The sequence below is a fragment of the Pangasianodon hypophthalmus genome, chromosome 9, assembly GCF_027358585.1.
Source record: "Pangasianodon hypophthalmus isolate fPanHyp1 chromosome 9, fPanHyp1.pri, whole genome shotgun sequence".
NCBI classification, from domain to species: Eukaryota; Metazoa; Chordata; class Actinopteri; order Siluriformes; family Pangasiidae; genus Pangasianodon; species Pangasianodon hypophthalmus.
The window spans coordinates 16,932,233-16,957,091 of record NC_069718.1 but is presented as its reverse complement, the minus strand read 5'-3'; the positions used below and the strand labels follow the sequence as shown (position 1 = coordinate 16,957,091).

Here is a 24,859-nt window from a genome sequence, read left to right as displayed (position 1 = left end):
AATAGTATCCTTGTAGCACAGGCAAGGTCACATAACTCCCTAGAGCATGTTAGAATTAAATGTCCAAAATACAAACAACAGAGTGTGCAGAACTGACTCAAGGCTAATGAACACACCAATGTAGAATGTAAATAAGAGGGGGCTATTCACAGCTTTGTAGGGCAGGACATGTGCAGCTCCAACAACAGCCACAATATATTAAGCGGAGAGCTCAATATCGTGTTTGTGTAGTCTCGCATGCAGGCAGAGGGGAAAAGGGGCTGATTGTTGTATGACAGCAGTATTTATAATGACTACTCTCATTAATAGTAATAGTAATATCACTTTGTGACCTTGTTGGAGTATCTTAGCACACATGCACATTATTCAGGTGTTATACACAATCCCTGGCATTTAGGAGAGGTGAAGTACAACCAGCATTTCTCACCTCAATGGAGTCTTTATCAAGCGTCATTCAGCATTCATGCACAGATGCTCCAAACTGCCAAGAGATATAATAACACAAAGAAGCAATTTTCTAAAGACTTTTAAAGTTTTATTTTCATCAACAGTGCTTTGGGTTTGGTCTTCATTAACATTTTACAGGCCCTCTGTCAATTTGTTTTAATACACTGATCTAATGCAGAAATGCTGCCCCCACTGGAGCTCAGAGAAAAGTTCTAGGTGCCTTAATGATGAAGCTGAATTCATACGGAATAACTGAAGGTTTTATGTAATTACTTTTTTCTTGGCAGGTGGCTAAAATTTCCGAATCTGAAAAAAGCCACACTGTCCAATTAAAAAAGTGTGTAATGTGCAGGGTATTTTGGAATAGTATTTTGGAACAGATTTCATATAATCCTTGACAACTACTCATAGATTCTGTCTTTTGAACATGGGAGCCAAGCTCTGTCACTTGAATTACCACAGTGGCAACATTCACAGAAAGTGTGTGGGTGGCATGTCAATGAATATGTGATGTGAATAGTGTAAACCACCCCTTATCCCCATCATTCAGATGCCAACAATAACAAATACATATCTTGTATTTCTATAACTGCATAAATGCACTCTGTCTAGAAAATATTGACAGATATTTTACTATTTATGTATTCTATTTGTGTATATATATATATATATATATATATATATATATATATATATATATATATATATATATATATATATATATATATACATATATATATATGTACCTGAGGCAAACTGGCTAATAATGTGTTCACAGATCTCAGGGGAAATTACAATTTTACTCTGATATATGTGAGTGAGGATGGAGGCCTCTTAATCATTCATGGAAGAAACTCACTGGTTATATTTGGGTCTTGATGATCATGGAGAGGAGATGAAATCCTGGAGGGCTTTCTTCATTATGCATTGGTAGAGGAGCAGCATGTGCTCCTATTCTTAGAAAAGCTGCTTAATGGAAGTGTCTATTCACAATGCTTTGCTTATTCTGTGTTATGGGAGCCCAAATGTGTCTTGGTGTAACCTGCTTTTCTCTGATTATCATATGCAAGGTTTTTGTTTTCGTTATGCAACTATTACCCTGAAAAGGGAAAGTTGGTCTAGTATCTGTGGACAAGGACCACTCCAACCCAGATCCTATACAACCTCAGCACAGCTTCTGTGTTATGTAAAGCCTTGGCCAAAGTTGTGTTTATATGCCTGCTGTGGCAGTTGGCCACTGACTAAATCACCTAAGTACTCCACTGGAAAAAAAGAAAAAGAAAAGAAAGCTACAGGTTTACACTGTTTTCTTCTACCCTCTAGTGGTTGATCTCTATTGCCCTTGACAGTCAGACATTTTCTGAGAAGATATGTGGAACATTAAGTCTCTGGAGAGCTATTGAGCTTCTTCACTTTATCTGGGTTGAAGGCACTACTATACATGTGCCAGACTGAGAATGATTGTTCAGTCTACAATAACTTTTGTTATCATATTATTATACTGTATGCCTTTGTCAGTCTTTGTTCTATTGTGGAATACATTAACATTTACATTTACATTCTTATCCAGAGGGACTTACAAAACATGCAAACAGTTGAAGGCACACTGACACAATGAACCTAGTACCTCTGTAAGGATTCATAACCTGAAAGAGAGTCAGACTCTAGTTTGTACAAGTGCAAGTGTTGACTAGGTGGTAATAATGTCAATACATTAAAAACAAGAATTAAACCACTAAAGAGCCAGGACACCTAAGCAGCCCAATCTTGCATTAAGCATGCTTAGACCTTAAACGTACATGCCAGGCTCTGAGACGTTGAAGACTTGAGTTGGTACGAAAGTAGTTTTGAACAAGGATGCAGAGCCCTTCGACACCTGTATTCACCACTAAGAATTCTCCCAAGGGGCACTAAAAGATGGTAGCTAAGAACTTCTTCTTAAAACATACCCAGACTACCAGTCTCTGGTGGTACTGTTTTACTTAATAGGTGAGGAAACTGCCCTTACAAATCCACAACCAGGATACCTTTTTAAAGCCCAATGCCATTGGAATACCCCTACAGTAAATTTTCACATATATAGGGCCTACATTTTTCATTCCTTCATCTTCAGTAACTGCTTTATCCTGGTCAGGGTTATGTGAATCCCTATTCCAGGAACACTGGGCGTGAGGCAGGACAGCCTGGATGGGATGCTATTCCAACTCAGGACACCATGCATGCTCATTTTCACCACAGGGCAATTTAACATAGCCAATCCACTTACTTGCATGTTTCTGGGAGGTGAGAGGAAAATGGAGGACCTGCTGTACATGAGGTAAACATGCGAAACTCCATACAGACAGTAACCCAGGGACTGTGGATCTCTGAGGCAGCAACTCTACCCCCCTGTACCACCATGCCGCCCTTTGGACCTGCTGTTAGCTCTAAAAACCTTTGTTAATTACTCTTGGAAAAAAAATATATTCATTGTGAATATAGGTCCTAGAATACAAAGAATTTGATTTGTGCTGCAACAGAAAGCCAGTGGAGTGACCTCTGTGAGAGAAATTTGGGAGGTTATGATCCAACTCTGAAGTCTAGATATAACTAGTGTGTGTATAAGAAGTTGAGCAGATTCTGTATTCTGATGTTATGGAGAAGAAATTTACAGGATCCTTGTGCTCAATGGACTGTGACTGTGGTGACAGGGGGATGATACGTATAGCGGTTTTATCGGTTTTGTCAAAGTTGAGTTTCATAGTACTGACCCCTGAGGGACTCCAGTAGTAATGCTGTAAGGTGACGAAACTAAACCTTTCCAAGCTATGTGGTGGGTATAATGAGAATCATTTCACTCAGAGCACAGATCCTATCAATGGAAATGAGAATCTGGTGAATGATCAGTGTAATGACAACAGACTGCTCAAGAAGGATGAAAACAGAGTTCTCTCTGGCATTGTCTAAAGCCTCAGTGACTGTAAGGGACGGCCATTTCCGTAGAATGCATGGCCTTGTAACCAGACTGTTTGGCATCCGGGAGGGCATTTAGTGGAAGTTACGAAGATAGCTGTAGAAGCACTGCACATTCCAGGTCTGGGAAGGAATAGAAGGAGGGAAACAGGTCTAGCATTAGTAGGTTCAAATGTGAGTGAGATAAGCAGAGGTGTGACTTGACCAGACTTGAATATGGTAGAAACTGAATCATATATATTCTAATCACAGTGGTCACATATGGTGTGAGGTTGCTGGAGCTTGTCTGGAGAATGTGTATCTGAATAATTGGAATTAAATTCTCTTGATACTAATATCACACACATGCATGCTTGTTCATCTACTTTTAACTCACCTGTGAATAAAAATCCAGGGCTCATGCTTCATCAGCCTAATTCCTTCAAATGGGCAGGAAACAGGAACTAGCTATTAGTCATATACGGCTGCATGGAGGGTTTATTCTTTTTTTTTTTCAAATCTAGTTGTGTGATTTTTTTAAGCATTGCTTCAGAGCCTTAACACAGTAGTTACCATGGGATTTGCTGATGTCAGTGGGTAGAACCAGTTGATGTAGAGTTGCTTAAATTAGTCTCTAGTGATATCCACCTTTCTCTCTCTCTCTCTTTCTGTATGTGTCCACCACCTCACATATGCTAAATAATTATCTAATGTTTTTATTAGTTTATTTATTTTAATAAAGTAAATACACATAGTGTAGTGTACATGTATGGTTACTTATTTGTACAAATGGATACAAAGGACATTTGCTTAGTCTTACTGCAGTCTTAAGCAATATTAGGCAATAGGATGAATAAATGACCTTTCTTTTTTTTTTTTTTTTTGGAAGGTAACAAACCACTGCATAAAAAGAATTGGAGAAAAAAATGGGAGTTAAAGGAAATGAAACACCTTTTGGCTACAAAGGAAAAGAAAGCTGTATATTTTAGAAGACTCCCTGTAATGTCAGAGGTTTAGAGTCCAAACCTAGCTAGTGATGTTATGAGCAGCAACACAAGAAAATGTGAGTTATATTTTCAATATGAATTTACAACAGATACAACAGTTTTGGCTCTTTATTATGATTTGTGTTAATATGAATGTTGTGTGTATATCTTTAAAAAAAGTACTATTTATTCCTGTTTATATTTGTTATTGTTAGAGGTGGGGATATTAGAGGTTTTGCTTCTTTATCACTGCCATTATTCCTGTTCTATTTCCTTTTACTGTCTATACTGTAATGCTTAAAACATTACTTCTCAAAAATAAAACTCATTCTCATTCTTAAATAAGAATTTCCAGAGCACACAAAAATTGACTGACCATCTACAGGCTGCAGTTACTGCAGTTTCCTAAAGCTTTGGCTTAAAATATACCAAGTGTTACAGCATCTCTGTTTTTCCTAAATATATATTAGGGAACTCTACTGATGAAGTTCACCAAACTCACCCAATTTTTCATCACTGAGTAGACACCTGCAGCAAACACTTGATCTGAGATGATCTCTTTGCCATCTCTCTTTTTAGTTTTCAATGGATTGTTCTTTCTATTTACTAATATTGAAACAAAGCTGAGCACTCAGTTATTCTTAATAAATGCTTTGTAGGAGGATGCCAGACAATGGTCACTTGAACAAGGAATCCAAATAGGAAATTAACACTTCAGATGTTAACTATGGCTGGCACACAATGCCTACTAGATCTGGTCATTAGCAACCTAGTGCACATTGGTTACCAACAGACAGAAAGCATAGGCTAAGCTATAATGTAATCATGTCTGTGCCTCTGATTACGGTATTACATATTTGCCAAATGTGATCATGTTGAATGTTTAATTATTAATAATTATTTATCTTTTTAACCTGCAAAATATATCCCAAGACACATTTGTTAGTGGCTGACTTTGGTGTCTGCTCTGCATTTGATCAACCTCACATCCTTCATGCAGTGGCTTAGTTCAATAAAGCTAAAAACCCCTCTGCTGATTCTCTTTTGGTCTACATCAAGGGCCTTTAAGCTGCAGAGACCCAATCAGACAAAAACAGACCTGTTTGTGTTTGGCTGATGCGAAAGCTGTAATTATTATAATAACTTGCTCCCTGGGTACTTTTTTTTTTACATCTATAAAAAGAAGACCAGTAAGAGGTGTGAGGTCCTCTGCGAAAATTAGATCATTATCTCCATATGGTGAGAATGAATTGCCTGTTGAAACTCTTAACAGTGTAATGAGCAATTTTCTAATTCTGGGAACATGAAAGTTATCTCCATTCAGTTGAACTGAAACTTTAATTTAGGGCAAATCAAATATGACACTGCTTTCAAATAAGTATAAATCACAGTAACAGTTATTGCTGTGTTTGGGAGTGCTTTCTCTGAGGGCAAATCACACTATATCTTGCTGGCAAAAAAAAAAAAAACTGGTTCAAACTACATCAGTCTGAAGTTATTTGTTGAGGTGCAAAAGCATTTGCATGGAATGCAGTTGGATTTGCAGAAAGTAAACACACCTCACTTTTAATAGTAATGTAAATTTATCTAAATCTGGTGCCAAGTTTTTCCAAATTCAATCAAAGGTTCAAATAGAGTTGTATGTTACTAGAAACATCCATTGAAAAATTTTAAATAGAATCACATCTGTTCAACCACACACAATTAACACATCAGCAGACATACCAAAGCCACAAAGAGCTTTTAATATTACTTAATTCCATTTATTTGTGTCATTCTAAAATAAATTGTCTTAACTGAAGGTGTTTCGGCACTAAAGGTGTGCCTATTGAAAGAACAGTCAACGATGCTGTGCTGGTCATTCACTCACATTTATGCCATTGTTTCATTAGATATTCCACTTTTTTTGCACTGTCTCAGATCAGAAGGCCCTCCAGCGGGTGGTGAAAACTGCCCAATACATCACTGGTGTCCAGCTACCTTCCATCAAAGACAATCATCACAAACGCTGCTTACGGAGGGTGAGAAGTATAATCAAAGACACCTCTCACCCCAACCATGGTTTGTTTACTCCTCTACCATCTGGAAAACGCTACAGGAGTCTTCTCTGTCACACTAGCAGCCTCAGGAACAGTTTCTTCCCATCAGCTGTAAGCCTTCTGAATTCTGAACTTGGGTGCTGAAGAGTACACCCCCATTCTGACCCATGTTTAAAAAAAAACAACAAAAAAAAACTGTACTGTACGATACTGTCTCTTGTCATATGCACTACCATGGTAACTTGCCTTTACACATCATTCTGAACTTGCCTCCTTGCACATTACTAATTACACTACATTGTACACTTGTCTGTACAATGCACTTCTATATTTGCACTGAGCTGGTCTCTACTTTCTCTAACAGCTATATATACACCTCATTTCTCTATACAATGCACCTTCTATATTTGTACGCCTTGTCATTTGCACTGAGCTGGTCTCTACTTTCTCTACCTCATACCATGCATATGCATGTATGTATGTATGTGTGTATATATACATACATATATATATATATATATATAGACAAATTGCTATTTGCACTTTTGGTTAGATGCTAACTGCATTTCATTGGCTCTGTACTTGTACTCTGCTCAATAACAATATAGTTGAATCTAATCTAATCTAAAATGCTTTTATAACCACCGAATATCAGGCTGAATATCTAAAACTCAGTGACACAAGCCATGGCTTAAAGGAGCAGAAACCTTTAGAAAGAATCTGTTTCCTTTTCAATCAGCCATGTGGCATTTCATTTCAGACACAGCAGGTGCACAAATCAAGGGCAATTCAGAATGAAAAGACTACTGTTTTTGTTCTAGCTGCCTTTGCCACATATGTATAAAGACATATAAAAAGATATAGTTAATTTAAGTTATATATAAAATTATACAGACCTTTTTATGGTACTATATAGTGCTGATCTTGTGCTTTGGTATGCCTGGCTGCAATTTCCTACCTATTGATCTCATACAGCTGTAGTTATATTGAGGGGAGGTCATTATTTTGCTGAAAGCTGAAATGATTTAACAATTAGTAACTTCCCCAAAGATAACATGATTATTCAGAATCTATTTATTGTGCTCAGCAGTCATTATTCCCTTAATTCACACACCCAGGCATCAGGACAATTCACAAAAGCTCATATTTGGACTTTCTGCTTCTGGTTGTCATGCTTTAAGTGAACGGAAATGTCTTCTGCTTGGCCTTTCTATAAATGATGGCTTCTAGCCCTCCACTGTATGCAGTCTATCACTCCATCTCTCCATTTCTCTCTCTAAAATACACATGAAGACAGAATCTATTAACCATGTCCTTCAGTGAGCTCAATTTTACATGACCTTGCCAAACATACAGCATTAATAAAATGAAAAAATCCCTCGAATTCATTAAACATCTTACTTTGAGATATAACAAATGGATTTGAAGGATGTGTGGAACAGCTTCAAAGGAGAGGAAGCCGAAGGACACTGAATGAATGCACTTAGACAATAGCGTCCCTTATTTAGAATAATAGCTATTAAGTGACATTTGAGGGGCTTTACTAACAAACTCTCTGCACAATAAAATGAGTGTAGGGTCTTTTACCCAGTGGACAATTTTAGAATGTAGTGTTTGTTGTGTTTTTGTTCATTACATTTTTCATCCCATTCATGTGAACTCTGTATAGTATTAAACATTGTAAGTTGTCGCTTTGTCATTTTTTTTCTATTCACAAGGACTTTCCTCAGTGAGCCAGGAGAAGTCATTGGCAGTATTAGGAGCCCAATGAGGGAGGGAAAGGACAGGAGGGATGGCCTGATCTTCATGAAAAAGTCCAAATCAAGAAGAAATCTTCATGATTTAGCATTCTTATTATCACTCCAAAAGATTAGAGTATTATTATACTCTTAGGGCATCCATTAGGGCATCCATTAGGGCATCCATTAGGGCATCCATTAGGGCATCCATTAGGGCAGTCGTGGCCTAATGGATAGAGATTCGGATTTGCAACCCGAAGGTGAACCTGAAGGTTGTGGGTTCGAGTCTTGGGTCTAGCAGGGATTGTAGGTGGGGGGAGTGAATGACCAGCGCTCTCTCCCACCTTCAATACCACGACTGAGGTGAGACCCTTGAGCAAGGCACCGAACCCCCAACTGCTCCCTGGGCGCCGCAGCAAAAAAAAAGGCTGCCCACTGCTCCGGGTGTGTGTTCACTACTGTGTGTGTGTTCACTACTGTGTGTGTGCACTTGGATGGGTTAAATGCAGAGCACAAATTCCTAGTATGGGTCACCATACTTGGCCACAAGTCACTTCACTTCACTTCACTCTTGCCAGATGCTCCATTGGTTTACTCTGACCACTGTAAAGTGACGTTTTGTCATTTTGCTTCATTGTCTGTCATTTTGCTTCATTTCTTGGACAAACAAATGACGGGGGCTTTAGTATGCAGAATTCAGCTGGTTTCCTGTTATGCAAAAGCATCCTCCTCTGAGGTATAATGTACTGTTCCCAAAAATCAGACATAAACCATGTCTTACTTACATACTGTCAGAGGATATAATTGACTGATGTGTCAGGTTTGGCCACCAAATCGTATACATCATATTCATAGGAATTAAGGACATTTTTGTTTTTACTACACAATGAAGAAATGCCATGATAATATGATTTTGGCTGATAATCATCATATAAACAATTAAAGTAGCCACTTTAGCTGCCTTTTCAGTCATTCCTATAAGCATAAAAGTCTCATGCACCGTATGATAAACATTCGTTGACACTGATGTAATTAAATAATTAAATTCAACTTCTTTCTACCTTTTAGACTGTAAAACAATTTTTGCAAAAGGAGAACATGACCCAAATAATTAGATAAATGAATCAAATTAACATTGTCATATCCGTGTCATCTACAAGAAGTTTGAGCAAGGGTGGCTGATAATTACTGTTAAACAACAAAACATAATTACAAATAGTTCATAGATCAACAGGTATTACCCTAGAGTGCTACAGGTATTACCCTAGAATGGTTTAATGGTTGATTGATTGATTGATTGATTATTAGAAATATAAAGTCAACATAAACAGGTAAGTAAGTAATTAAGGAATTAAGTACTGTGAGGGGAACTAAGTATTTGACCACTTGTTTTTGCATATATTCACTTCATATTTATACACCATGTCTTTTGACTTTGTACTTATAAATATAAATATTACATTACAAACTGTATTCATAATCATAAAGATATGTTTAAAAACTGAACTGAACAAAAAAAAAAGTGTTCTGCAAATTGCACTTAATTAAATGTTGCCATTAGTTGGGAAGATTCCATGCAAAAGTAGCAATTGTGGTGAATGTGAATTAGGTTCCTAAGTTCTCAGGACAACACTATAAAAAAACACTCGAATGGAAAAAGGTACAGAGCCATAGCAAAGACCTTAAATATCACCTGTCAGTACAATTGGTTTGATAATATGTAGGTGGAAAGTTCATGCAACCACAACTAATCATCCCCAGTCAGGTGTGCCATGCGAGATTTCACAACGTGCTCTCAGACTAATGATAAGGGAGGTAAGAGAAAAGCCAGCAGTCACTCGAACATTGCAGGGCAACCTGAAAGCAGCAGGAACAACAGTTACACGGAGAATAAGCAACGAACTGCACCCCAATCATTGCCATTTCTACACACCATGCACAAACCTTTATACAAATCAGACTCCTTTTGGAAAGAAAAGACAAAACAAAAGCAGAACTATTTGGCAATAATTCAGCTTGTCAGGTCTGGAGAAAGAAGGGTTGCCTGTATGATCCCTAAAAACACCATACACACACTGAAGCACAGTGCAGGCAGCATTATGATATGGGGCTGCTTCTCTACAAATGGCACTAGGGCATTACATGTCATCAAAGGAAACATGAATGGAGTGAAGTACCAGCATATTTTAGAGGAGACTTTGATCTCATCAGTCAAAAACTGAACCTGGGGAGAAGCCAGACATTTCAACAACCCCAAACATACAGCCAAATTAGCACAACTGATTTCTAAAAAATGAAGGTGAAGGCTTGCATGGGTGTGACACGTGCACAGGTGAAGGTGCACTGATAGGAATACAGTGAATTATCTCAATGTTTATTGGCACTTCGCTTGTCCCGCCTGGATGCACGGCTTCTCTGTATGATTATTGGGAGATCTCTCCAAGGGGCGGAACGTCATAACCAACTGCCAATCATTGAAACAGTAATGAACATGACTGACATCTCTTAAACAAACATATCTGTGTCAGTCTGACAGAGGGCTCGGAGCTGCAGTAGTGGTCATTAGTCTAATTCATAACATTTTTTAACTTGTATAGCTTGTTATTTTATCTTTGTAATTGGTAGCTTTTGCAAATAAATTTGTTTGATTATTTGCAATTCTTTTTTTGCTGTTTGTTTATTTATAGGTCTAGCCAGTTGTCCCTACCTTTTTCAGTGAAATTTAGCTAGCTAGTTAGCAGCCTAGCTGCTTTTTAGAGCAACATGGCATACACTAATAATTTTGTTGACCTGATTTTGGAAAAGCCTTTTTATGCTCTTACTTATGAGGCGAGACTGAACATTAAACAGGATGCCAGACCAACAGAAGAAACAGAAAAAATAGAACACACACACAGATATATATAGATATATAATTCTATAACAGACACCTGTGTTTCCCCTATTTAAAAACCACCAGCCACCACTGGTCAGATAGACAGATCAGCAGACCAACCAACTGTGGGAGGATGTAAAAGAGAAGCCCAGTTGAACAATTCACGCTAAAGAACTTTTTGTTTTCTTGAGGATGTAGTTTTGAAGGTCCCTCTCCCATCTGACCTTCTTCCTGGCAGATATTCAAGGGTAGTTAATCATGAGACCACTTCAATACTATTCAATATCCTCCAACCGATGATAGAATCAGTTTTTAAGGTCATGTTGTGCTTTATTACATGGCGTAATTTAGGCTCTGGTATGTGCCAGTTAGGTTTTATGTATGTTTTAGTGAGCTTATTCAGGCTGACTAAAATTGTGGCACACATACATGTATGTATGTATGTATGTATGTATGTATGTATGTATGTACAAGATCATTGTATTCAGAGGTCATAAGGCCTTGCATTTTATAATTACCCAAACTAGTTCCACTGCAGTACTTCAGTTTAAAAAGATGCACCATTAGGATAGCAGTGAATTTTGAATGAACAAGAAGTGCCATGAAAGATAAAAATGGAACACAGGCAGTGGAAATACGCCAAACAAATATAACCACATTTATTTAGAAAGTATAAAATATCACACTGTAAAGGCCACTTTGCAAGGGTAGATTAACAACCTCAAATTTTTACACAAAACTGAATAGCTCCCTCTCAGTCTATTATCTACTCTGTAGCAAACAGAAATGTCACTGTCCCACTTGACCACAGAGTCTGCAAACATTTAAGCTATGTATCTGATGCCAGGAGTTTTGACGGTTCCTGACTGATTCACTCTAGTCCATCCTTCAGAGGTTGCAGGTATTCCAGGTGGTTCTCATTCATTTCAAAACCAGTGTACAGGCACAGCTTGACATCAAATTAAACAGGCACTGGATGCCCTAAAACTTGGAGACGCTAACTGAAAGAAAGATCAAAAAAAAAAAAAAAAAAAAAAAAAAAAGAAATTTGCAGTTCACATTCTATACATTGGCACCAATCAGGCCTGTGGAGCTTTTCCTTGCAGAGAAAAAGGCTCATACCCAAGACCCCGGCACTACAGGCAATTCTGGCTCACCTTGATCTTAGCAGGCTCCCTCTTTCTGATTCTATGTCAGCGAACATTAGTTCTTATTCGTTCTATACACAACCATTGACATTGTGTCAGATTGAGGTAGAACCGTTGTACCAAAATCTTAGCTTGAAGTTTATACCTATGAAGTAACAGTCACATCAACTGACTCCAGTGGAGCGGATGAAAAATAAACAGAAGCAAAATTCACATTCATCCCACATGTTTTATGTACAACTACAATGGAGATCACTGACACATTGGAATATCTGAAGTGTTCCCTAGAAATGCATTACTCCTGCTTTTCCCATCCCTTTCTGAAGTAATGTTTTCCTTTATTCACAGATACCAATATGCTGCCTCTACACATCAAGCCACCAGTCCTCTGTCTCACCAGGCATATCTGGGAGACAAAGTGTAATACACCCGAAAGGATTCAAAGCCGACAAACCCAAGTTAGATGAGGACGCACTGCCACACCAGTGACACGCTGATGCATGTGTATGTGAGGGCCATGTCAGTCTAGGTGCTAGGCTTGGCCATAGCTATGCTCTGTGTGTCCCCTGAAGGCTGAAATGAAGCAGGGGGCTTGCGCTGGGGTGCGCTCGAGTGCACTGGCATGAGATAATATGAGTGCCTGCTGTTTAGGCTCTGATTACCCAAAGCCCAGTCTCTGTGGACTAGGACAAGGTGCCAGAGCCCATATTGCTCATCCCCCTGGGGGCTTTGTGGTTGATGATGCTCTCTGTGGATTTCAGTAGTCTCTCCAGGCATGGGGCACTGATCTTTCCTGGAGGCGGATGACTAGGCACAGAGTCCATGTTAAGTTCAGGGGTGTCTATAGTGGAGGAAACTGAGTTGTCCTGTGTCACGTCCTCGTCCCTGCGTGCTGTTAGCAAGTTCCGGACTGTGCGCTGGCCCTGCTCAGCAGTGGGTGAGCAGATGGGAGATGTGTGGAGCCATTTCAGATTGGTGGCAGAGTAAGGTGCTGGGAGGATGAGGTTACTGACCCGTATGGCCTTAGCAGCCACAGGAGAAGCACCAGCAGTGCCAGAGTTGAAGAGACCAGCAGAAATGGGGACTGGAGCCGAGGACAACTGTGACAGAGACAGATAGAGAGAGAGACAGAGAAGGGGAAGATGACAGGGATTTTACTTCTCTATTTCAAATATATAGACTGTGCTCTGGAATTATTGCCACCCTTCATAAAAATGAGAGAGAGAGAGAGAGAGAGAGAGAGTGTGTGTGTGTGCATGCAATTTTTCAACATTGTTTCAAAATTATCTGCACCATTATAAATAATATTGTGTCACGAGAGAATAACTGGCAAATATCCAGCTGTTACATAACATTTTGTTATGGTTCACACTGTACTTGTTATTAAAACTGCTTATGTATTTTTATATCCATTACCTCATTTGTGCAGGTCAACAACCATTTGCCTCTGTGCTGTATGTTCTTTGATTTTTCCAATGGTAATAAATTACAAAGGCATTTTATATGCATGCAACCTCATATTTACACCCTGGGAACACAGAACTAGTTAAAGGCAACAACAGTGTTCCTGGGGAACAACAATTTGTTCACATTTATTTTAAAAATATTCCTTAAAGAGTGTCAGTATTTTTGACAATTGATTTTCGGTTGGAACAAAGATGATTAGTTTCTCCTATTGTTTGAGTGGAAATTTGAATTATTGTATATAAAGTAAAGTATAAAGTATATAAGTATACAATATTTTTATAAATATTACTGGCGGGTACGGTGGATGAGGATACACATGGGAACATGGGAACACACACCTGCACTAGAGACACTGCCTTGTCTTGTCACACTGTATGTTGATGTTCCCAAACTTGTGTTTCTTTCTGAAGAATTACTGAGACTGGAGTATTTTCTACATATAGTATTTTATTGACTCAGTCAGGCCCTATAATATTACAGAAGTTGTGCTGACTTAAAAATCATTGCCCCAACATTTAAGTCAATATATTTAATATTAGAAAATAAATACACTATATCTTTGGTAAAACCAAGCTGTGCTATAAATGAAGTTAGGCATAGACTCAACATATAAATCTGATACTCAACAATTTATAAGGTTGAGAGTCTAACAGCCAGAATTAGAAGTGGCTCCAGGAAATGTGTATACACTCTAAATAATGATACTGACGCTTGGTAAATAAACCATAAATTCTTCATATAAATTATGGTTTGTTACATTTATTTCAAATAGACAGTTCAACAAAATTGAAAGTGAAATCTGGATTTATCTGGATACATTTTCAAATCCTATTTGCACAATTTTGCATCCACTTAATCAGAGTCAAGTCAACTATAATATTTAGGCGCAACACCAAAAAAAAACAAAAAAAAACCTTCTATCATATTTTTTTGCTCGGCCGATCAGGCATTGTGAAATTGATCATGGAGATAAACATGTTAATTGGGTAACTAGCATTTTATTCCACTCCTACCTGCTGACACAAACTGAAAGCAGCTAGCAAATACACACAACTTCAACCCTACAAAATAAAAAATACTAATTCAAAAAGAGTGGACAATACGTAGACCCAAGCTACCAATTCCCTTTGGTGTTTTTGAGGGAAAATGAAAAGTAGTAGTTCTTGAGTTGGTGTGGTAGTACAGTGTTTTCCTTACAATCAGGAGATCAGGGTTTGAATCATGACAGTGTCTTTGTATTCCATTAGCCTTGTACGTTAAACTGGTTCAATATAATTTACCTTTCAAAGGCTGAAGCACAATATTACCACATAATCTAGTAGTGTTAGTCTGACAATAGCACAATTTAGCTGGGATTTCATTAAAAGATCTGTTCAAATTTTTGCCTCAATTTTTAAAATGGAGCCAACGTTTTTTTTTTTTTTTTTTTTTTTTTTGAGTGTAGAGTTTTTATGTAGAGTGTCGGGTGTAGCTGTTCACTGGGACCTTTTCTTCTCTAAATTACCTCTGTTCTTAGGGAACATGAGAAATATGTGTACTTTACAACTGTAGAAAGAGGTTTTAATCCCTGCCTGCCTGACCTGTTCCTCCCTAGGTCAGTGATTAAAGAATAATGGGTATTTTAGGCTGTCTTTTCTGTCTACCTTAGCCATGTTCGTGACTGGCCTGTCTTGGTGAGGAACGCTGGTATGAAATTACCTTTGGTTTCAAATGTGCATTAGTGTGGCACCCACTCTCTTAAATCACTAAATGCACACAGTTTACACATGGCACCCTCCTAGTCCAACATATCAATGCACATATGCATGTTCTGCCAAGAGTTCTGTTTCAAAACATACAGTACATGTGAGAGCCTCAATAGCAAAACACATTACCTTGGGTTTTTTCAGCAGTGCGGTCTCTTGTGTCAGCTCCACAGCAGTGGTTTGGTGGCTGGGTTTTACGTTAGGGAACCAGGTCTTCAACATTTCCTCCATTTTCAGGATGATGTCAATATACCGTCCACTGCACGACACAGGATGATTGAAATTTAGAAAGGACAACCCACATGTAACTAGAATTAAGAATGTGGCATGAGTTCTGACCACAGGCATGTTCTGAGGCAGCACAGCACGCTATCTGAGTAAGTGTGAAAGTCTGGTTTCTCTTGCTGAACTTAACTGGTAGCACTGGATGCAAAAGCATGTCTTGCTACAAATACAGCTCACACATGTTTATGCTTACACGTGGCACAGTGCACAATGTTTCTCTCGCTTCTAAAAATAGGTGCGTAAGCCTACAGCGAAACACTGGCAGCCACGCTGCATACAAAGAGGAACAGTTGCCCTGAGGAAAAATGACGCAGACTTGAATATCCTCCCACACACAAGCTACTGTTCATTGACTTCTAACAGGATTCAGCAGATGTTTAATGTAGATTAATGTAAATCATAGGACCAGATTCTACCTGTCCTAGCCCTATTAAATTTACATGATGCATTATCCAATATGACCCTTGCCAGGAAAGTTAATTTGATCATCTTGCCAGCATTGAGGCCTTGCTCTGAGTGGCTGCCAGCTGGCAAAATTGTTCAACCCAAGGGAGGGGCTCACAACGGCTTCTCTTTGCCACCCCATGCTGTGTGTGCCCACAGGGAGGTGGCCTCTCTTCCGTTTAGTCTCTCTCTCCAGCAGCTGCTGGGTCAACTGGGGCCATGTTGGCTCAATTCTCAACAGGGGGAGAGCTTTAAAATCACTCGCTATTCATTTCAAGTGACAGCCATGTCCCAATATTGTATTGGGCCGGTTGCATGCAACATGGACTGAAGCTTGCAAATTCTTAACAATTCAAGTGAAATCTGTATTTGTATGAAAAGTTACAAAGGTCAAGGTTAGCTTCGGGGTGGGTTGCGTTTATACGTTACCTTACCTTACGTTACCTTACGTATCTTCTTTGCACTTCCGTTGTGTAAAACTAAGTTAAATCCAACCACATCACCCTTTCTTAATCAAATTCATCAGAATTTTTCATGAGAGCAGGATCACTGTAGTATAACTGGATTTAACCCCGACTACACTCTCATACTAGATATTCTAAGAACTACAACGCAATTCAAGAAGAATAGGCTTTTTACAGTGCAGCACAATGCAACAAAGAAAAGAGCCAGGCTTTGTGCCAAATCCTGTTCTCAGAATTGAGAATGATGTGTCCATTTCCCACTCTGACTCATGCTAGGATGGCAAGTCATATAAAGCGACAAAAGACTTTCCACCTCCCAACAGCTACATTGCAGAACATTACATGGTCTCGCCACACGACAGCTAATCGATTGGTTGTAAGGTTATTTCCAGAATGGACCTCATAGTGACTGGTCTAACGGGGCTGAATGGCTCTCCCGTTGTGGTCATACAGCCTGAGTCACAGCTCTCCCTTTCTCAGTGTCACTTATAGAGTCCAGAGCACAAGAAGGCCTGCTGGGACACACCTACAACACCAACAGGAGCCTCCTAGTGCCTCAACACTGAGTGCAGTACTCAAAGTCCTGTGGCTTTTTCTGCACAGCACTCACAAATATTGCTAAAGTGCAGGGCAAGCAAACAAACAAACAAACAGATAAACAAACAAACTAACTTTAAACCTGAAGTGGGTGTGGTCTATACTTTTTTTTTCCCAGAACATTGAAGAAACACTGAAGAAACACTGAAAAGTACTGCTAGAAGAAGTCATCATTTTTCATTCATAAAATATAACAACAAATAGTAATTTGCAGAACATAAATTTATTCGACTCCTAAACTTGGACAGTTCCTCAGCTACATCACATTATTGTTGCTTCCCATGGGATCTAGTCTCAAGCTTTCTGGTAAACCTTCTAATGAAAAAATACAGCACCTGCTATTCTTATCTGTGTTTGTATTCATTTAGGACACATTATCTGTTCAATCCGAATCATGTTAATTTAATAATAATAATAATTTGTATTTGGTTACATCTCTAATATATAGACACTTGCGACACACATGGGTGAAACCCATCAAAGAGTATATGATGACTATAGGACAAGGAGGAAAGCTCTTACCCCATGCAAGGATTCTGAAGGACCCCCATTATTCTCTGGATCCGATCCATGGCTACACTCTCCTGGAAAGTGCTGAGCCCTGTGAAAGGAAACCACTTTATTTTTTTTGTTTTTAACACTAGTTCTAGAGCCTTGTCTCTGACAGGCTGGGCTGTGCCTGTGCAGCAGATGGGTTCTTGTGAAGTGAGTGGGAGGGCAGACTCTGTGTCTCTGTGGCCAGGAAGTCTGGGGTCACGCGGAGCTCCGGCTTTGACGGAGATCCCAGTACGACTGCTCGTGAATGCTCGTCTGGCTCACAGCCTGTCTACATGCCCACCAAACCATGCGGAGCTAAAACCTAGCCAACAAAATGTAACATTCAGCATCTACTGGGCTTAATACCATGTGGTAGTGTGCGTGTGTCTGACTTGTTGACGTTTCAGCAGTCCTCTAACCACTGCTTTTCACAAGCAAAAATGCTGAAGCCAATGTAATTTCACAGCTAATATGCAAACACACACAGTCCAGTTGAGTGTTTTATTCCACCTAGTGAGCATTAGAGAGAAAAACAATGATATACAGACAGGTGACAAATTAAAGGAAAGAATGGTGGTTCTCTTATGCTGTTGGGAGTGGCCTCTTTCAGCAGATCGTACGAGGGCTCACTGAATGGATTAACGAATATGAGAATTACATAAATCTTATGCTACGGCCTTCACAGTCATCAGATCTCAATCCAACAAAAAAAAAAAAAAACACCTATGGGAGCAACATTCTAAACAGAGCTCTCCATCACCACAATCAACACACCAATCAATATCTTTTGAAAGAACGGTGTTCAACAATCCAGTATAGTTTCAGGAACTTTTGAATTGGAGCTTAGCAAGGCTACACACCTTACTAAGACACTTTTGTTGGTTTTTCCTTTAACCTGTCACTTGCCTATACCTCTGAAATCTTCACTGCATCTTTAACATGTGAATTTTTTTTAGGAATTTCCAGATCAAAATATTTTATCACATACCATTGACCAATTGCATTAAGACAGCCCATAAAAGGCTTCATAGGCTTGCATCAAACAGTGTTCCGTGCACACATTACCCTAGCCATCTCAGTAACACAGATCATGCCTTGGAAATGTGCCCTAGCCTGCTGTTCTGAAGAAATTCACTGATCAACCTAATGGTCATGCTTTCAATAAAATCCACAAATCAGCTTTAAAGAGGCTCCTAAAGAGCAGATGCTCTCTGCAGAATTTGACACTTTCCCTACTACCAACACACCTGATCCACTAATTATAAATAATCATACATTAGCCGGTCTTCTAGACATCATTGGACAGTCAGGAGCTGTGTTAATTCCCTACTCCCCATATACTGCATTATTTTGGGTGTCATTTTTGGACTGTTGATGCATAAAAATCTTTTTATTTGAGGACACTGGACTGGCTAACCTCATATATAAATGCAAGCAAAATTAGTGTTTAACAACCACTAACCCTGACAGACAGCTGCTACCCAGCTAACAGAAAAGTTTATCGGAAAGTTATGGAAAGATTACTGCTAACGTTTTGACAACGAAAATTGTTGTCATTCATTGTAGGAGCATTTATAAACTTTAAGTAAAAAAATATTTTCAGGACACTGAAGTACACGTGACATTGAATGTTCGTAGAACCAAAAGGCTCCTAGAATTGTAAGAGTCAGAAACCTTTCTACCAACCTAAAATTGTTAGCTGGATAATAGAAATAATAGGTAAATAATATGCACATTTATTGCATGAAATCACATTTACCACTGTTTTCATGGTTTCAGTTTATCATGACATCTTGTGTCAATGTATAATACTTTTATTGATGTTCCACTTGTGTATACATTTGTATAATACATATATGTCATGTGTTTGTGAATTTGTACATCTATTAATTTGGTTCACTGTCTCCCTTTCTGATGCCCTATATAGTGCTCTATACAGAACAGTCTATATAGTAATTAACGAATAAGTGAGTGAGCGTGCACTTTCAGATAGAGCTTGGTAATTTTCATCAGTCAACATCAAATAACTTTTTGATTTCATAAAAAGAGGCCCTTGACTGACAATCATATAAAACACTTGAATAATTTGTATAGACAGGATCCTGAGAACCTCACAAACATTCTTTCCAATTCACTGACTACATCTTGTTTTGAAAAGGTTAGACAAATACAACAGGCTAGGCAAAAAGGCAAAGACAAGACAATAATCCAAGGCACAAACCAGAGAAGCACATCCAGAAAAATAAGGGCCAAGAAGAGCTATAGGAAACCAGGGTGCAAATGCTGGAGGTAAATATGGAAGTATGGGCTCCAGGTGAGAATTCACATGAACCAGAAGTGAGGCAGTATTTTGGCTACGGTGACCTCTGGTACTGTGGCATGGAATCGAATGAGACTGTCGTAAGGAAAAGTAGGGAAAGCCCTGGGTAGGGTTGTGTGAGCCCAGGACTGCAGCTGAAAACCCTCGCTAGAGAACAACGTAAGAAGAATTTTTAGAGAAAGCTGCTACTCACGTTCTCTGTATCTGCCAGAACGAAGGCCATTCAGGATTGAGGAGAGTGGGTGAATATAGCACTGCAACTCCACACACTGTCAAACAAAAACCATCATTCAACATCTTTTTGTAACACTAGTCATTATCTGATAGAGAATAACTCCACTGTTGTAAGTGTCCTGAGGACATGTTTTCAAAACAGTTTTTGTTTCTGAAGGGAATGCATTTTCAGTGTGCAACAGTGTGTATTTATTTTTTAAATCCAAATTTCTCTAAAAATCCATTTTTTTTATAATTAAATATGAAATTCATGTAGATTTTTTGCACCTCATATTTCGGACCCTGTATATATATATGTGTATACACACATTATATATATATATATATATATATATATATATATATATATATATATATATATATATATATATATATATATATATATATATATATACACACACATACACACACACACACACACACTATATATATATATATATATATATATATATATATATATATATATATATATATACACACACACACACACACACATATACAGGGTCAACAACAAGCTTACAAAGGCAGAACAAAATGAATTATTGACCTTTCACCATAGCACTATACAGCAGTACTGGTGTTTTATGGCATCCTATAAATGAAATAAGTACTGTTGACTCACAAAACTCAGACAGTTTCTTCAGCTTCTTCAACTAGACAGAAGGGAGAAGGCCTTCTTGAAATAGTTTCATAATGCTTATTTCTAACATTTGTTCTGCTTGGGTGTGAATCTAGATCATGTGGGTGATAAGGGCCCTTCTCTGTAAAACTGGCACTTTCCTTGCACTGAATATGCCTGAAAGTCAACATGCCTCACCTTGCATGCAAACAGCTTGTCCTTCTCTGTTGGGCTGGCTGTGAGCTGCTTTTCTTTTTGCTCTGGCACTGGCAGGCACCGCGCTCTCTTCTGCGCCTGTCTGCTTTTGCCTTTAGGGCTTCCCGGGGTGCAGCTGTGGCTAGACATGTCTTCCTGTCCCGATGGTGAAGGCTCCCTGTCTCCAGTGCTGAAAGAGCTGGTTGGGCTGGAGGGGGGGCTGCTCCTGCAGCTCCTGTCCTCCTTACCCTTCACTGAGATGTCACTGCTTTTCCTGCAGGTTTGAGGGCCACAGCTGTTCTGAGCTGCAGGAGCGGTGGGCAGTGTGTCCAGTTCTCGATCACATTCAGTCTCCAGCTCACTGTCATTGTCCTCGTCATCATCACTGGCCAGCCAGTCAATGGAATAGTCTGAATCTGATGACATCCTCGGCCGCTTCATTACTGGCCTGTGGAAAGGAGAAGAGGCCTAGTGTAAGTATAACAGAAAGACAATTAATACAATGAAAAACCTTGTATGAGGACATGTACAGGTAGAATATGGAGAATGAAACTCTAGTTCTTACAGTCTTTACCATTCTAATTCTTTTTTTTTCTGATTGTTTAAAATATAGTCAACTATCAGAAACAATCAGGGAGATTAACAGCCATGCAAGCATTTACAGTGAAAGATGCAAGGCTAAGCATGTGTGTAAGGCACAGACCAGTCAGTCATCCGGTCTCCACACTGCAGACAAGCAGTGTCCATATAGAAGACTTACTGCTGCTTCCCAAACACAGAAATCCACCACATGTCCCATTCCATTAAATAATTAAACAACATGCGGTCTGTGACTGACCCTTACCTGGTAATCTGACTATACATTGGGTATTTAAGGTGGTGTACTAATCGAACAAGAACTATGTTCAATCTACATGCAGGTATAGGTATATAGCCCGTTTTGGGTGTATAAATAATTTCTTATGGATAGATGTACTCATATTTGTAGATTACCACATTTACAGATTAAAAATAACTGGGATGTATTTTCTCCTCATTATAAAACCTTCATGGATGGAGCCTCTTGACTAACCAGGTGGCTGAAAACATGCACCAAGAGCCTCAACTGCTCATTCAGTAAGACTAGATCACAGCAGCCATGACAGCCACCATGAGATGGAAACAATAGTCCCTTGACGACAGCCATTTTAATGGAGCTGCAACGCTGACATTTATTACATGAAATATGGGTAGCAGAGTCCCACTTAGGAACAGAATTTTAAAAGCATTTGGAGCTGATGAGCACAAAAGCTGGTTTTGTAACAGGACAGAAAATAAATCAAGACAGACTTTTTTTTTTCAGTTTGATGCATTCAGCATTCACAGCATTATTATGCTTTTCACTAATGAGAATGCTGTAGAAGACATAATAATTAACTGGGGGATTTACTTGGAATTTTAAATGTCATTATTCCTGGTTATGCAACATAGGACAGAGAGTAAGCATGAAGTGTGCTATTCCCTATGTCAGCAGGGAAAAGCTTTTTCATAGTAATTCACACGAGGGTTTCACCATCAGACCACTTATCTAGTAGGTAGCAATGAGGACACAGGAGGAAGCTGTTCACTCTCTATAGGCAGCTTATTTATACAAACAGCTGAAACATTTGTTTCATAAAGAAAAACAGCTTTTTTTTGACTTCCTATGTCTAAAAGATGCATAAATAATAAGACAAAAACAGGACATATTAATCCAGATTCTGCACTTTCCTTCAAAAACAGTGAATAAAAAAGAGACTGCAGAAAACATGTTTTAGTTTCTTTATACATTTTATTTTAAAACTGGAAACATAACCTAGGAATCATGCACAATACTCCAATACTCTCTCCAACTTCTTGCTCTATAGTATTAGAATTGGGTCATGTGCAACTTTTATCTTATCACTTGGATATGTCTAGCCTTTCTTTTTTTTTTTTTTTTTTTAAACTGATTATGACTAGATCAGTGAGCACATGCTGTCGAATAATAAAGTGCACATTATGTAACCGAGCGCCAGAGACACAGCAGTAAAACGCCTCTGAAAGGAGATGAATTACTAATGGCTCCATTTCCATCTAGTGAATTTTGTTCAACTTTCAAACGTTTCAAAGCAGGAAAGTGGCGCACCACAGCCTAGAACCCCACAAAGCCCAGCCTTGGCAGTGCTATTACCAACAACCAGGACAAATAAATCCTTTCCAACATCACCTCAACATAACGGCATCGAAAACACTCGGGGAAAGTTCAGATTATAAACCTCAGATTACATCCAGCACAGCTATACTATTAAACAGTAGCCGCATGCTATACTATTAAACAGTAGCCTGTGTCAGAATAGTGCTCCACTAGTTTCATAGTGTTTAGTAAAGCCTGCGATGTAGGACGTGGCCACGGCAGTCAAAGATCATCCAAGGTGATGAAACGTGTTTAAAGCAAAGACAATTAAACGAAACCGCGAGAAGTATCCAGCATCAATAGCTTATTACCTGTAGGATTAAAGAGGGTGGGGCACTGGAGACAACACCTCACCTTAACGCAGCCTCGGCTCACTAACTCCCCAGACAGCATGTGATTCCAGGCTGCGTGTCAATCCCACATTACAGAAACATGTGTAGAAAATGCATCTGGGTTTGTTTTTAGTCTAGAGTTCCGCATTCCTTACAAGCCCAGAGTAAATATGTGCTCATATTCGAGCTTTCAGAAAGAAAAAGAAAGGCGCCATGTTTTGGTCTACAGAGTTATCAGAAGGGGCTGTGTAAGCTGGAAGACACTTCACATCTGTAAAACGCATGCAGGAGTGTGAACAACAATCAGCGCCAGGTTCACTGCATAGCTCCAGGCAACTCCTCTAAACTCCTCTCTTCACATCTCTTCACTTACAGCATTGTGTACATTCATGCGCTAAATATCTGCTTTCCAGAGTCACTGCAAATGTCAAAGGAGGTTTGTTTTATTATTATGAACGCTGTCGTACCTTTTTGAGGATATCAGGGAATGGTGCGCTTTCCTTTGTTTCAGAGGTAAATCCAGGACACGGCGAGCAGCGAGTCGCTGAGCTTCGTGCTTTTCCGTGATGCGGAGCTGCGACTGAGAGGCCCGTGTTACTGCTCCCCAGGCAACGTGTCTGCGGGGGCGGGCACAAACACGCCGGGCTCTCCCATTCGCGTCTCCACAGCCCGAGCTGACCAATAAGGTTCGTGTGTAGAGGCGGCCGTGGGCGATAGGCGAGTCGAGCTTCCATATGCAAATGACATGGAAATACAGAAAGCACGTGGACACGCGGATCAGTTTCACTCCAGCAACAGCCGGACGGACTGTCAACTCGGCGGCTCTGTTTTTGCTCCCAGTGGCAAACTTATTCACGCCTCATTAGATCAGTGAGGCTGATGCGAATGGCCTCTGAGAGAGAGCAGCTATCCGATCGCCATATTCAAACACAGCATAATCCGTCCATTCAACGACATCCACAACAAAATAGAAGGTTTACAAATGCATTAGTGTTCGCTATGAAAACAGTACACTGTGTCCTAGAGCACTGTTTCACGGGAATTACATTCTGATGCGTGTAGATTTGTTCGTTTCCAAGCCGCAAATAAACAGTCTATTACAAACTGACCGCAAATATTTACATGAAGAACCACAGCAAGACTTTCCCCGGTGATGTGTTTTGGCCACGCCCTCCACTTCCGCCTCCCCTTACCTGCACGTGCGATGCTGCTCGTAAACCGGACGAATTAACGTTAATGATTTTAGCAGTGAAGGAATGAA

At 39.3% G+C, this 24,859-nt stretch overlaps 1 protein-coding gene across 1 annotated transcript; it reads right to left on the bottom strand.

Moving 5' to 3' along the window:
* Positions 1 to 11,652: 11,652 nt before the first annotated feature.
* LOC113529940 (circadian-associated transcriptional repressor) lies at positions 11,653 to 24,663 on the bottom strand. Its single transcript, XM_026919553.3, has 6 exons — positions 24,066 to 24,663; positions 21,076 to 21,520; positions 20,218 to 20,293; positions 17,690 to 17,768; positions 15,507 to 15,636; positions 11,653 to 13,265 (listed from the first exon to the last, which is right to left on the bottom strand). The coding sequence occupies exons 2-6, from the start codon at positions 21,511 to 21,513 to the stop codon at positions 12,849 to 12,851; spliced, it is 1,140 nt and encodes a 379-aa protein (XP_026775354.3). The 5' UTR covers positions 21,514 to 21,520; positions 24,066 to 24,663; the 3' UTR covers positions 11,653 to 12,848.
* Positions 24,664 to 24,859: the final 196 nt, after the last annotated feature.